The sequence below is a fragment of the Hibiscus syriacus genome, unplaced genomic scaffold (genome assembly GCF_006381635.1).
Source record: "Hibiscus syriacus cultivar Baekdansim isolate YM2019G1 unplaced genomic scaffold, ASM638163v2 tig00116997_pilon, whole genome shotgun sequence".
Classification (NCBI taxonomy): domain Eukaryota; kingdom Viridiplantae; phylum Streptophyta; class Magnoliopsida; order Malvales; family Malvaceae; genus Hibiscus; species Hibiscus syriacus.
This window is the reverse complement of record NW_024063513.1, coordinates 3,515,199-3,530,524: the sequence shown is the minus strand read 5'-3', so window position 1 is coordinate 3,530,524 and position 15,326 is coordinate 3,515,199. Positions and strand designations below refer to the sequence as shown.

Below are 15,326 nucleotides of genomic sequence, written 5' to 3'. Positions count from 1 at the left end.
CATTGGAAAGATAAGATTCATAGGAATAGAAGTGGTAACATAATGGGACCACTTATCTCCAAATTAATGTATTATTTAATTTGCCATTAGGTAACAAGATCGATGATGAAGTTGTTTTTGTCCAACAGATGATACACTTCATCGCCATACGTTAATGGCACAACATGTAAAAGGAGGGTGGAAAAAGACACCTATCGTGACTTGGATCGTAAGTCTTTCATTTACATATACATATGATTTACTCCTTTATAGATGTATAGCGTTTTAACAATGTTATGGATTTGTGGTGTGGGCAGAGGTCATTTTTCAAGCAGTTTCATAGCTCAGTTACCAAGTCGAAGTACCATGCATTTAGACAAGGGTTTATCATGGTTAAGTACCCAAACCATCATATTATATGGATTCATTACTTTTATTTCTTGAAATGGAAGTTGCCACCAGTTACCTTGTTTTATTTCCTTTCCTCATCTAGGCTCATTGCCCTGCCATTCCTAGATTTGATTTTCTCAAATATATGATGCGAACACTCGAGGCTGTCTTCAGAGAGGTTCTTGGCACAAGGTAATAACTTCATTAAATCGTATCTATTCGTTTGAGTATAGAAAAACACTACCCATTAACTTGTTTTGTGTATGTCATATACGTATAGTTGGTACCTATGGCTATTTGTGGCAGTGCTTTTGTTATTGGATGTGAATGGTAATGTTCCTCTAATTTGAAGACGACTCTTGTTTATTCCATGTAATATGTTCATAAAATGTATAGTATATGCATAACATATGTTTGTGATTTTCCAAGCAGGATGGAATACATATTTTTGGTTATCATTTCTCCCTCTTACTGTAAGTTGATTAGTTGTATACATTCAACAGCTAAGAAATATTATTAGGATTCAAATTTCATTTAATTGATATGTTAGATGAACTTTTACAGGTTCTACTTGTTGCGGGTGCTAAGTTAGAGCACATAATCATTCACTTAACTCGGGATATGGGATAAATGATAGAACAGACCGAACCATCTCGAGTTAGACCTTCCGATGAACATTTTTTGGTTCAAGAATCCAACTTTCATTCTTTATTTGATTCACTTTATCTAGTTTCAAAGCGCATTTGAACTTGCTTTCTTCTTCTGGATCTTGGTATGTCTGCCAATGTCGCAAATGCATAATGAAACTATTTTCCTTCATTTTAAAAAAACTCCTTATTGACCATCTTTCTGTTGGTTTTTTGGCAAAGTCCCACATTGGTTGTGTATAAGGATGAGGGGAAATTCTTTTGTTATAAATAGAGCCCTCCTCCTCCTTAGTTTTGCATCCCACAAATATAAACATTCTTCACAATTAAAGGTTATTTGTACTCTTTCTTTCTTTGTAATATTTCTTCTATTAGTGAAATATTTTGGTGTTCTCTTTTATGTCTATTTAATAGCTATTGTCGAGTATAGTTGTTGTTAATTAGTGTCATATTAAAATTACTTGTCTTGGTAGTTTTGTCTAAAGAAAGTGGGTTTTAAGAGGGACCATTGTGACCCCTCATCTTTCCTAGGAATCTACCTTGGGGTGATTTTTAGTACAATCGTTTTCACACTAGTCACCTAGATAATAGCTTAAAGGTGAATCTGTTATTGGTGGAAATTAACCCGAATTCCACAACAATTGGTATCAGAGTTCTTGGTTTATTTTAGTATACTCTGTGGTTACGGCTTAGGCTGATCTTCCACATCAGAAAAAAAAATCCTTGGGATAATTGACATTCCGCATTGACAGGTATTAAATAGAGTTTGTAGTAGAAATGGCAGATGCTTCTTCATCTTCACTTTTGGCAAGAAATGTTGTGACAAATGTTAGATTTGCAGTGGAGATTTTTTATGGCACCGGTCATTTCGGCATGTGGCAAAGTGAGGTTCTAGATGCCCTATTTCAGCAGGGTCTAGACATTGCTATTGAATGAGAGAAACCAGATGATGTTGAGGAGAAAGAATGAAAGAGGATCAATAGAATGGCATGTGGTACTATTCGATCGTATCTTTCTAGAGAGCAAAAGTATGCATTTTCTAAGGAAACTTCTGCAAGTAAATTGTGGAAGGCACTGGAGGAGAAATTTTTGAAGAAAAGCGGTCAAAACAAACTCTACATGAAAAAGAGATTGTTCCGCTTCAACTATGTACCAGGTACCACTATGAATGATCACATTACTAGCTTTAATCAGCTGGTGACTGATCTGATAAATATGGACGTGACTTTTGAAGACGAAGATCTGGCTCTGATGTTGATGGGATCACTTCCTGATGAGTTTGAGTATCTTGAAACTACTCTACTTCATGGGAATGTTGATGTGTCTCTCAGTGAAGTAACTGTTGCCTTGTATAGTTATGAATTGAGAAAGAAAGACAAACAAGAAAACACAAGTGTCGAAGCAGAAGCTCTTGTTGTTAGAGGCCGTTCGAAGAGTCAGAATAAAGGAAGGAGAGAGAGATCGAAGTCAAAGTCCAGATTGAGCAAAGATGAATGTGCCTTTTGTCGAGAAAAAGGGCACTGGAAGAAAGAATGCCCCATGCTAAAGAATAAAGGCAAACCTGAAAGGGGGAAGGCTGTCTCAGAATTAAATGTGGTCAAGTATGATGACGCAGATTCAGATTTCGCATTCGCTGCTACGCCATCAACCAGCTGTTCCAGTTCATGGCTGTTAGATTCAGCTTGTAGCCACCATATGACCCCCAATAGAGAATGGTTCTTTGATTTTAAAGAACTAAAAGGTGGAATTGTCTACACAGCAAATAATTCCCCTCTTGACATACTTGGGATTGGTTCAATTCGCTTGAAGAATCAGGATGGATTAATCAGAACCTTAACAGGTGTCCATTATGTACCAGATTTAATGAGAAATCTCATCTCTGTGGGAACCTTAGAGTCAAAAGGTTTAGAAGTGAGGGCAAAAGATAGGATTATGAGGATTATCTCTGGTGCACTGGTGATAATGAAGGGAATCCGGAAAAGAAACAATGTGTATTACTTTCTGGGTAGTACAATTGTTGAGACAGCAGTAGTGACAGCTTCTACTGATGAACATGAGTCAGAAGCAACCAGGTTATGGCATATGCGCTTGGGGCATGTTGGTGAAAAACCCTTGAAATTACTGATAGATCAAGGATTATTGAAGGGTGCTCGAGCTTACAAATTAGCTTTTTGTGAGCATTGCATCAAAGGGAAGAAGACGAGTGTGAAATTTGGAACAACAATCCATGATACTAAAAGTATTTTGGATTATGTTCATTCAGATGTATGGGGGCCTTACAAGACAACTTCATTGGGAGGAACACACTATTATGTCACCTTTGTTGATGATTTTTCCCGGAGAGTTTGGGTGTATACAATGAAGACAAAAGATGAGGTGCTAGGATTTTTCTTTAAATGGAAAAAGATGGTGGAGACTCAAACAGGCAGAAAAATTAAACATCTCCGTACAGACAATGGTGGAGAGTAGAAAAATGATCCATTTCTGAAAGTTTGTGAAGAGGAAGGTATTGACAGACACTTCACTGTCAGAGGTACACCACAACAGAATGGGGTGGCAGATCGTATGAACCGAACATTAGTGGAGAAGGTTCGATGTATGTTGTCTAATGCTGGGTTAGGCAAAGAATTTTGGGCTGAGGCTTTGGTCTATACTTGTCACCTTGTCAACCGCTTACCATCGACTGCTATTGGTGGTCAAACACCATTAGAGAAATGGTTTGGAGAACCTGCTACAGATTATGATTCCTTACATGTGTTTGGTTCCACTGCACACTACCATGTTCAGGAGTCAAAGCTGGATCCAAGAGCAAAGAATGTGATCTTTATGGGGATCACCTCTGGTGTGAAAGGCTAAGTGAAAGGCTATCGTCTTTGGTGTCCAGAAAAAAAGAAAATAATCTTCAGTAGGGATGTTACCTTTGATGAATCTACCATGTTGAGAAAGGTGACTTCAGAAAAATTGGAGCTGACAGATGGAACTCCCAAACAGGTGGAGTTTGAAGGAAGCAGAATTATCCCAGCCAGTAAAGAAACTGATGTTGACTCTCCTATGGTAGAAGAAGAGTCAGATGAAGAAGAGGTTCAAACCTAAGAACCTCCACAGCAACATGAATCAATTGTACTCAGAAAAGAAAAGAGGGCCATTAGACAACCTGCTCGTTATACTGATATGGTATCTTTTGCATCACCAATTATAATTGATGACGTTCCTGCCACTTTTAATGAAGCAGTCCAAAGTTCAGAACATAAAAAGTGGATGATCGCCATGAATGAAGAAATGCAATCCCTTCAAAAGAATCAGACGTGGAAACTAGCTAGTCTTCCGAAGGGAAAGAAGGCAATTGGGTGCAAGTGGGTATATGCAAAGAAAGATGGATTTCCTTACAAGAATAACATCCGCTACAAAGCAAGATTGGTGGCCAAAGGCTACGCTCAAATGGAGGGAGTTGATTATAATGAAGTATTTTCTCCAGTTGTAAAATATTTCTCCATCAGAATTTTGTTGGCTTTGGTAGCGCAGTTGGATTTGGAACTAGTTCAGATGGATGTAAAAATTGTATTTTTACATGGAGACTTGGATGAGGAAATCTACATGACTCAGCCAGATGGATTCAAAGTTGCTGAAAAATAAGAGATGGTGTGCAAATTAGAAAAATCGATGTACGGTTTGAAGCAATCTCCATGGCAGTGGTACAAGCGATTTGACAAGTTTATGATAGGGCAGAAGTACACAAGAAGCAAATATGATCATTGTGTATTTACGCAAGCTACAAGACGTATCCTATATATATCTTCTTCTTTATGTTGATGATATGTTGATAGCTTCCAGGAGTCAGACAGAAATTGCGAAACTAAAGACTCAATTGAACATGGAATTTGAGATGAAGGATCTTGGTGAAGCAAAGAATATTCTAGACATGGAGATATCAAGGGATAAGAAATTGGGAAGGCTTTTTTTATCTCAGAAAGAATATATGAGGAAGGTACTAAAACGTTTTGGCATGAATGAGAAGTCAAAACCAGTTAGTACACCTGTTGCTCCTGGAAATGATGCAAAACGGGAATACATGTCAAAGGTTCCGTATGCAAGTGTTGTTGGTAGCTTGATGTATGCAACGGTGTGTACGAGACCCGATATTTCATAGGCAGTTGGGGTTGTGAGCAGGTATATGCATGATCCTGGAAATGAGCATTGGCAAGCTGTAAAATGGATTCTGCGGTATATTCTGAACACCGTAGATGTTGGTTTGGTCTTTCAGCATGACAAACAAGATGTTCAGTGTGTAGTTGGGTATTTTGATTCAAACTATGCAGGTGATTTGGACAAGCGTCGATCAACTACTGGTTATGTGTTTACATTTGCAAAGGCACCAGTCAGTTGAAAGTCCACCTTACAGCCAACAATGGCTTTGTCTACTACAGAGGCAGAGTATGTGGCAGTTACAGAGGCTGTGAAGGAGGCAATTTGGCTTCAAGGGTTGCTTGGTGAATTGGGAATGGAATAGAAGCACATCAAAGTGCACTGTGATAGTCAGAGTGCTATTCATTTAGTAAAGAACCAGGTTTACCATGCAAAGACGAAGCACATCAATGTTCGATATCACTTTGTACGAGAGATTCTAGAAGAAGGTGGAGTCATAATCCAGAAGATTCGGACCACTGAGAATCCTGCTGATATGTTAACAAAAGTGGTAACTGCGATCAAGTTTAAACATTGTTTAGACTTGGTCAATATTGTTACAAATTGAAAGGTGAATTTGCATACACTACTGAAGATTGGTTTTTTGAGAGATGTGTGTGGAATCTGCCAAGGTGGAGATTTGTTGGTTTTTTGGCAAAGTCCCACATTGGTTGTGTATAAGGAGGAGGGGAAATTCTTTTGTTATAAATAAAGCCCTCATCCTCCTTAGTTTTGCATCCCACAAATATAAACCTTCTTCACTATTAAAGGTTATTTGTACTCTTTCTTTCTTTGTAATATTTCTTCTATTAGTGAAATATTTTGGTGTTCTCTTTTATGTTTATTTAATAGCTATTGTCGGGTATAGTTGTTGTTAATTATTGTCATATTAAAATTACTTGTATTGGTAGTTTTGTCTAAAGAAAGTGGGTTTTAAGAGGGACCATTGTGACCCCTCCTCTTTCCTAGGAATCTAGCTTGGGGTGATTTTTAGTACAATCGTTTTCACACTAGTCACCTAGATAATAGCTTAAAGGTGAATCTGTTATTGGTGAAAATTAACCCAAATTCCACAACACTTTCTTACTGAAACAATTTCGTTTTGTGAAGTGCACATATGGATTTCATTCATGCATTCTAGGGAAAATAGGATATATCATATCTATACTTATAATGAGGTACTACTCGAAAACGATTGCTTTATTATATGATCTAAAGTCCTTTCTTGCCAATCTTACATTATTTTTTGGTTTTGCAGTGTAATCACTCAAGTCCTGTGTAGTTATATCACATTTCCTTTGTATGTTCTAGTTACACAGGTACGTAATTTTTTTTTGGTAGAGTAAAATCCTTAATTTATTGTTATGCTCTTTGTTTGAATGTTTTTTTCTTTATTTTTTGGGTGGTGGTGAAAGATGGGTAGCAAATTCAAGGAAATGATGTTTGGAGAGAAAACTCAGACTAATTTAGAGAATTAGCTTGCAAGAGGCAAAGATCAAACGAGTAGTTCCTCTACTTCTGGTGCAAGACAAATTGAAAGGATGGAAAAAGAAGCATATGAAAGCATACAAATTGCATAGCAAGACACAATATGTAGAGTTGTAGACAGTGATGGGCTGAGGGGGTGCTGGGTGGAGTTGCACTCTCTAGAATTTTAAATTTCCTTATATTTTAGATTTTATCTTTGTATTTTCTATTAATTGTCTAATTTCATACCCATAAAATTTTATAATTTCACACCTAATTTTTTTAATATAACTTCTTAAGTTCGTATTGTTACATAAATTTGTGTCTATCCCTGTTGTGGAAACACTACGAAATCGATAACTGAGTTGTAGTGCATACAATATCAAACCCAAACACTTACAATATCAAACCCAAACACTTACGTCATCTGAATTTTATTATACTATTATGTCACAAGGCAAGTGACATTAAATTGCCAATAAAATCAACAAATTATAAATTAAATGTAGATTTTTTCCATTTTTATATACTTCACTTTTGAGCTAACTCATGCCCCTCTCCATACATGTGCATTAAGTAATACTTGTATTGAATATATACTTATCTTAATTTCAATTGACATGACTTATTGCTACTACTACTAGTTTACTACTGATTTACTAATTTTCTGATGAAAATTTTTATGAGTTAATTACATGAGATCAATTGTGTTTTATCTATTTTTTCTCACTGATTTAAAAATATAATATATGTTCACTTTCATTTTTATTTAATTAAGATACGATCAGTTTTGTTTTTATTTAATATAGATTTGATCACTACGGATTAACTATAGTTAACAATTTAGAGATAAGGTGATGTGCTATTTTAGTATAATCATATAATTGGTCCCTGTTATTTACACATTCTCTCAATTTAATCTTTTTTTAATAAATTAAAATAAATTTAATCATCCTATCTAATGATACCATGTGTCACTGGTGCCACATGTCGTGCCATGTGCCACCATTTGATTGGAGGGTTTATGTTTATTTTAATTTAACATATTTATTTTCCACCTCTTGTTGAAAGAAAATAAAATAAAACAAATTGGGGCTAAAAGATTTAACCTAAGTCTTTTAAGAAATCAAGTATGTATCCAACCATTAAGCTAAGATCAATGTTGAGTCTAATATAGACAACATGATGTATATATTTTTATATCTTAGAGTTGAAATGCATAATCTAAATTCATAATTATATATATATATATATATATATATATAAACTTTAAAAACTATTTTTTTATTGACCTAAAGACTCGTATTAAAATATACAATTTAAAAAAACTCTCTAAACTATAGTCTCTTTCTTCCTCCCCTTTTCGCCTTTTTTTATTCAATTTGTGACATCTTTATAAATCAAATCAATTTTTTTGTCTTTGATTTTGTTTAGTCGGTGGTGGCACGAGTTTTGATATTGGTTGTCAATCGTTGATTGTTTTTTCTCTTTTTTTTTTTGGTTTTTAATAAGAATAAGTATGTATTTGTTATACATTTATATTTGCCTTTGTGGTAAATTTATTTCTGCCTTTTGGTAGTTTTCGGTCGTTTGACTGTTATTTTCTTTTATCATTTTTCTCAGGGTTGGATTTGACATCGTCACGACTAATCAGGATGTCGCTTATTTGTTATCATGTTGATCTTCCATGTTTTGGACCCTCAGATTGATTTGGATACACATTTTGCGTTCGTGGATAGTTTTCTCACGTCGCTTGACTTTGATTTACGATTTTCAATGGTCTTTCAATAGCTTCATCCCCTTTTGTGGTTCGTTTGCCGAAACAATCAGATTTGTTTGGGCATTTTGGTTAGTTTTTTTTAACATTTTCCTTCTTAGGATCTTATGAGATCTATGTGGCTATTTTTTATGTCAATGGTTTTAAGAAAATGTCCCAATTATAATTTACTTTACGTTTATAGTTATGCTTGTAATTTTCATTATAATTCTGGATATTTTTTTAATAAAATTAACGGTTTTCTAAAATATATTTTTATATTAACTAATTAAATATATTTTATAATTAATTTAATTTAAAAATATTTTTAGTTTTATTTTTATTTAAAAATATATGTCTTATTCTTATTTAAACTTTTAAAAATATATTTTATTACTATTTTAATTTTTTAATATATATATTTTATCTTAATTTACTAAATATATTATATTTTCACTTTAAATTATTAAATATATTTTATTATTATCTTAACTTCAAAATATTTTTGACATAATATATATATAAATTAAAACTAAAATAAAATATTTTAAATTAAATTAATAATAAAATATATTTAATAAGCTAATATAAAAATATTTTTTAAAGTTAACAAATATAAAATATTATGAATTTAAGTTAAGTATTTATACACTAAGATACAAAATATATGTGTCATGTTGTATATTTTAAATTAATCGTTGGTCTTGGTTCAATGGTTAGATATGTGCTTAATTTCCTAAGTGACTTAGATTTAAATCTTTTTGGCTCAAATTTCAGTTAGATGACTAACTTTATTTTAACTTAGTAAAAATATGACTAAATTGAGAGAATATGTAAATAATTTAAGACCAAATATGTAATTATATCAAAATATTTAACGACAGTTAACTCGTGGTGATTACATCTTAATTAAATAAAAACAAAATTAATCATATATTATATTTTTTAAAATTAGTGAAAAATAGACAAAACACAAACATAATCAATTAATTATGTAGTTAATCAAATTTTTATTTGGGCCACCAAAGGTTAATTTGTGAACATTTGATAAACTCGAGGATCATTTAGTATATTATTGCCTACAGTACTCCCAGGAGGAAACGAAACAAAACACAATTAGAAAAGCCATCAAATTTCATATCGTCTTGTCAGGAAATCCTAAGGAGAGAAGGGAAGATGAAAATGAATCTCCAAATATCAATCCCTGTCAACCCACTTTCCCCTTCCTCTATTTCCTCCAAAACCCAAATTCCTCCATGCTAAACCCAGACCCACCTTCAAATTATGCTGCTCGCTTTCCACCGTTTCAGTCCCACAAACAACGACCAACCACAAGCCATTTCCTGCCGAAGTTTCTAGAACCATCATGGAATTGTCTTCTATAGGGACCCTTTCCACTCTAGCCCAAGATGGGTGGCCTTTGGGCGTCGGTGTAAGGTTTGCTGTCGATGCTGAGGGCACTCCTGTTTTGCGCTTGCTTAACCCTTCTCTTGATAACCGCTCCACCCTCCATGCTCAGGTAAATTCTTTTGCGCTTTCATATGTATATGTCTTTGTAAACTTCTTGATAGACGAATTTGAAATGCAATGCGATGCGATGTGGTGTGATTTACATGTTTCTATTTTCGAGATTCTTATTCATATGGCTTGCTTTTAATCAGTTAGAGCAGTGTGGATTGCGGTCTCCTCAGTGCACGATACAGGGCAATCTTAACAAACCAGCTGATGCTACGATTTTGAGGGTAAAACCTTTCCTCCCCAAGTGATATTACTTTAGAAGTTATACATGATGTTTTACTATTACTGGCTGAAGATTTAGGGCACTGTTTTGAGACTAATATTTGAAACTGACCAAACAGGCCTCATTATTACTTTGTAATGACTATGTTTTGGGAACAAATTGAGTAGATGGGATAATTGACTGCAACACTTTCTTACCCTCCCCTCCCCCCTTCCCCATTTAGAAGCTTTATCATTTGATTTATATGTCTGTGTCGGTGTTTGGTTATGTTGGATTCGTAAGTCATGCAGCAGGAATTTCTATTCTTTGTTCTGATACAAGAATTACTTAATGTCTATGACATTTGAATTTTCCCATATCCAATTGTCATGCTGCAGATGTTTTTTTTTTCTTATGGAACTTCTGTTAGGTTGTTGATAAAAATGAGCGGTAGTGGTAATTATAAATGAAGATGGCTGTTGTGGGCAGTAATCTATGCATATTCTGTAAATGATTAAAGCTTACACCGCCCTTCCTCTCTCTTATTTGTGTTTTTGTGAATCTGCAACTTTCTCTGAACCTAAACCAACTTTCTGATTTGGAATTTAAATTGAATATTGCTCACTTAGCATGAATCTCAGAAGTAGGAATCTAAGATATGAGGGTTTTTGTTTTTTACTTACATGGTGCTAAGTAGTTATCTATTTGCTCTTTTTTTTTCTCTGCTGTTCGAATTTTAAATTGAATCTCTGCATCAGCGGTTTGGAGAGGAAGCTGATGTAGAAAATCTTTATATTGTTGATGTACAAAGAGTACTCCAGATGGAAGACTTCAATGAGGTATACCAAGGCTTTTTCTGTCTTGCTTGCTTTAAGTGTAATGATTTTTAGCCTACAGACATCTGTTACAATATTTATATTAGTTAGAAGTAGTATACACAATTCTATTAATTTTATGTGCCGTCTTTAACTCATGCAGGATGGTCTATGGGTCACTTCGTCAGATTATAAAAATGCAAATCCCGATCCACTTTGAGACTTTGCTGAAGAATTTGTCAATGAAATTAATACCAATAACGGAGAAGATGTCCTTCGCTTTTGCAATGTATACGTTGATTTGGACTTCCGGGTGCATATCCACCCGTTATGCTATTTTTAGATAATTTATACTCCATTTTTTTACTTTATCTTACTGCTTATCTGGTATCCTGTGAAAAAAAAATCCCATTTCCATATCTTTTTATATTTAAAAATTAGCAGGACATATTTTGCTTAAGATTTCATTTGTTATAGTTATAAGAGTGGACAATGTTGGAAACTCTAGTATTGACTTACTCGATTGGTAATCCTGGTGCTTCTACTTTTGGATTGATGCAAATTTTTATCACGAATATGTGGAGTTAAAGATCTTAGGGTAGAGAAAAACTGAACTCGCTTTATGTAATCCATGTTTACCTACATTCTGTCTTGTCTACAAATTTCATCATTTTTCGGTTTATTCCCCTATCTCATATTCATGCTGCGAAAATTATGAAGCATTCACGTATTTATTGTTCTATTCTAAAGACTAAAATGTTCATTCGCTTGTGAGAGCATGCTTCGCATAATGGAAACATGCTACTTCACTGGTATTCATAACATCATATGAGCACCAGTGATATTGAATCTTCTTGTGCGACAAAATTTTTGAACTTCCACGATTATAATCAAGAACTAAAGTTGCATGCATGTCTATTACCTGAATCTTACATTCAGATTTATGTGATTCGTATGACATAGCAGGTATCAGAAGCCAAGATGATATGGGTGGATCATCTTGGCTTTGACTTGCGTATTTACTCTCCTCAGAACAGTGTATTTGATGTTCGAATTCCTTTTCCTCGGGAAGTAACCGATGAGAAAGGTGCCAAATTCTCATTCAATGGTATGTCACAACTTGCATGGGAGGTGGAGAAAATTTTCCAGGCCCCCGACTTCGAGAAGGTTAAACAACTAAAGAGAATCACGTACAGCGGAATGCTATAAATTTGTTAATCTCATGCTATATAAGCGGTGCTAGTGTTCTTATCTTCACTTTTATTTGGAAGATGATACTTGTTTTGCAGTTTATTTTCAACATTTGAGTAAGCATTTGGTATATTGGTGGCTTATGATTGGTGTTACCGTCCTTAACAAATATTGCGTTTAACACATCCTGATATGAAAAAAAAATACTAACACGATATGAATTAGGGTCATAGTTAGGGAAAGGGTGACCCTAAAATGGTAAATTTCCTCGCAAGTACACCTACAAAATTGTAAAATTATAAACTAATGCATGATAAAAGTGCATCTTGTCCCTTTAGACATTATAAGCTAAGGATAAAATTGTTTTTTTTTTTTTGGGCTCCGATATTCTTAAATTCAATTTTGAATCTAAAAGAACTTCGAACTTCTGCCTTTTGAGGTATAAAGTTTCATTAAAAATAGAATATCTTAAATAAGATTATGACCATATTATAACATGGGTACAGATGATCAAGTTGGACAAAAAAAATAAGCTGTACCTTTGATAATGTCGTTAAGCAATTAAATGTCAAGAGATGGCATCCAACTTGATCTTTAACCTCAGTTCCACTTGTGTTAGTAGTTACGCCCGTCGTTGAGAAGTTGCAATGGAAAGAATCGATAGTGTAAGAAGATGATTGACCCAAACTAAACCTACACATATCTTTGTTGCTGTTGGATGCCAACTTTTAACTTGGTTTATTCTCAGCTCATCTTACTTCTCACCTAAGTCTCCCCATATATAGAGTAAAAGCAACTATAACATAACCATTTCCAAGCAACGTACATTTCTTTCTTGAAGTTATCGGGATTTGATATCCAATCACCGGAAACGAATGTCCATTTAATCACGCATTCATAAATACATAAAGCTTATATGATTACATAGCAGTAAGTGTAAAGCGAAATTGGTCTATTACAGCATTTCTTTGTTTACCAGTGAAGTGTGAGCCAATGGTGCTGCTGCTCGTGTATTTCACTTGCTTTGGCTTAAACACAGTGCTAAGCATGTTTTCTACGCTTTGCACCGTGTAAAATACATCACTGTATTCCACCGCAAGACTATATTTCTGCAAGCAACTTGTATAAGCAGGCACCAAGGTCTGAACCACAAGTTTGTGCATCTTGTGTCTCAAGCTTTCATCGATAATGACCCAATTCAACTGTTTCTTGTACATGTCATCAAAGGCTGCGTTGAATGCCATTAGCCTCTTCTTCGGCGAATCGGAAATAGTTGATGAAACCGGAATGTCTTGGCATAGACGAGACAGGATTTTCCCCCAGGTCTCTCTCAAGTAGAGAGCTGAATAGTATTCCTTGTAATTTCCATTAGCATTTAACCAAGAATCTCCCATCAAAACCCCTAATTTTGTGCCTTTAAGACTATTGAAATGACAATGATTGTTCATCATGAATATGTAGGACAATGCCCTTTGCTCGTAGGCTTTCGACCAAACGTCCAAGTTAACCGCGATTTCTCTGACTATGCTGTATATCTGGTCGGTAACAAGCCCATCGTCGTATTTTTCATGCTTCCAACCTTGATAGATTCTCAAGACTTGGGTCAAAGTTCGTCTCGTATTGTCATCGAGCAGCCGATTACAGTAATCGGTCACGAAGCTTACGAGCCTCGGAATGCCTCCATCACTCGGCGGAGAACTTCGTCTTTCAAGCTCCACTTGTAAAGGAAGTTCCCAGAAAATCTCACTGGCACCATTAACAACTTTGGTGACGAGATCCCTTGTCATGTTTTTGATTTCATTGCAAGATTCCCCTCCGAAAAGCTTGTTGAAATCCATTCTTAAATCTTCAAGAACCGAAAAGATGTTCAACAAATGCAAGAGTTTGGTAGGACACTTTTTACTCTCGGCAATGCTCATTCCGAACCGGAGGAACGAAAGAATTCCGGATTCGACTGCAATCTTCTCAAAGCAGCCCGTCCAAATACCTGATGCAAGGCTTCCAAAGACTTCTTTGCAGAGCCTGTGCTCATTCTCAAGCACATATTTCACAATGAACTCCATATGCTTGCTCCACTCATGTATGCAACTCTCCATATCCCAGACATCATCGTGTTCTTTGATCACTTTCTGGAGGTAATCCAAATCGAGAACTCGCATGCTCTTTCTAGCATTCAGACTCCGGACTTCGACGAATATGGATATGCAGTTCTTTATCCTGTTACTTCCATTTAGTTTCTCCACGATCGCCTGTAACTTCCTAAGAATAGGCCACGGAAGCTCTGCTGTCGATGGCGATGAATTGGTTAAACAAACTGGAGCACTACTCTCCGTCAAACTCTGCTTGAATGCAATTTCTAGCTTGTCAAATGCACGACAGAGAAGCTTGCCATTTCGATGAGCTTGCTCCCCAGTTGCTAGTAATTCCTCCAAAATAGCAACCGATCGTTTAACATTGGATATGTATCGATAATCTGCGACAGAATTACCTTCCAGGAACTGTATAACTCCTTGTAACCATTGGATCGCCAAGTTGCAGTTGCCAGTGAGGAACTTCATTGCTTCTTCAAACTGTCTAATGGCTAAAATGTAAGAAAAAATATCAGAGTCCGGGCCGGAATCCGATAACAGCAACTTCTCAAGCTCACGAATGGAATCCAATATCTTTAAAACTGCAACAGCAGGGCCAAGAGCGAGACTGATATGGTCTCTAACAGCGGCAAAAGAGCAATTTTTGGAACCTCCAGGCCTAACAGCCACTTCCAATAGTGCCAACTTTTTGTCTAACTCGGCTAGTCGTGGCCCGGTTTTGTCGAGAGCCAAGGCAAGAGCTGTCGAATTGTCTACGCTAGCTTTCAATAAATTCCGACACGACAAAAGGTTGTCAATTCTCTTCTGCACCTCGGCCATGGACATGTTGCAACGCAACAACACGAGCTCAACGACTGCTGCCTCCCCCCCTCCCAACCACCCAGTATTATAGGTTTTGAACATATGGGGATGAAATTTGAAAAAAAAGTATCGTAAGTTTTAAGGTTCCTCGTGTTTTTTTCTCAACCAACGAATCAAAACTCAAACCAAACCTCACTTGCAAGACACGTATGAGAATCACAAACTTCCAACTACCCATGCCTTAACCTCACTTGAAAGCTTGAAAGAGTGACGTGGGGTTTTTTGTTG

General features: G+C 35.6%; 1 protein-coding gene and 2 pseudogenes across 1 annotated transcript; 2 read left to right on the top strand and 1 right to left on the bottom strand.

The window, feature by feature from the left end:
- Positions 1 to 154: 154 nt before the first annotated feature.
- Positions 155 to 6,676, top strand: LOC120194321 (annotated as a pseudogene).
- Positions 6,677 to 9,562: 2,886 nt separating this feature from the next.
- On the top strand, positions 9,563 to 12,187 carry LOC120193824 (annotated as a pseudogene).
- An 846-nt stretch (positions 12,188 to 13,033) lies between these two features.
- LOC120194307 (exocyst complex component EXO70A1-like) lies at positions 13,034 to 15,090 on the bottom strand. Its single transcript, XM_039196646.1, has one exon. It carries the CDS (start codon positions 15,060 to 15,062, stop codon positions 13,068 to 13,070), a length of 1,995 nt encoding a protein of 664 aa, XP_039052577.1. The 5' UTR covers positions 15,063 to 15,090; the 3' UTR covers positions 13,034 to 13,067.
- Between the last annotated feature and the right edge of the window lie 236 nt (positions 15,091 to 15,326).

Bases quoted from the DNA above. Each gene is read 5' to 3' on its own strand.
- LOC120194307 (XM_039196646.1), bottom strand. From the start codon at position 15,062: ATGTCCATGGCCGAGGTGCAGAAGAGAATTGACAACCTTTTGTCGTGT.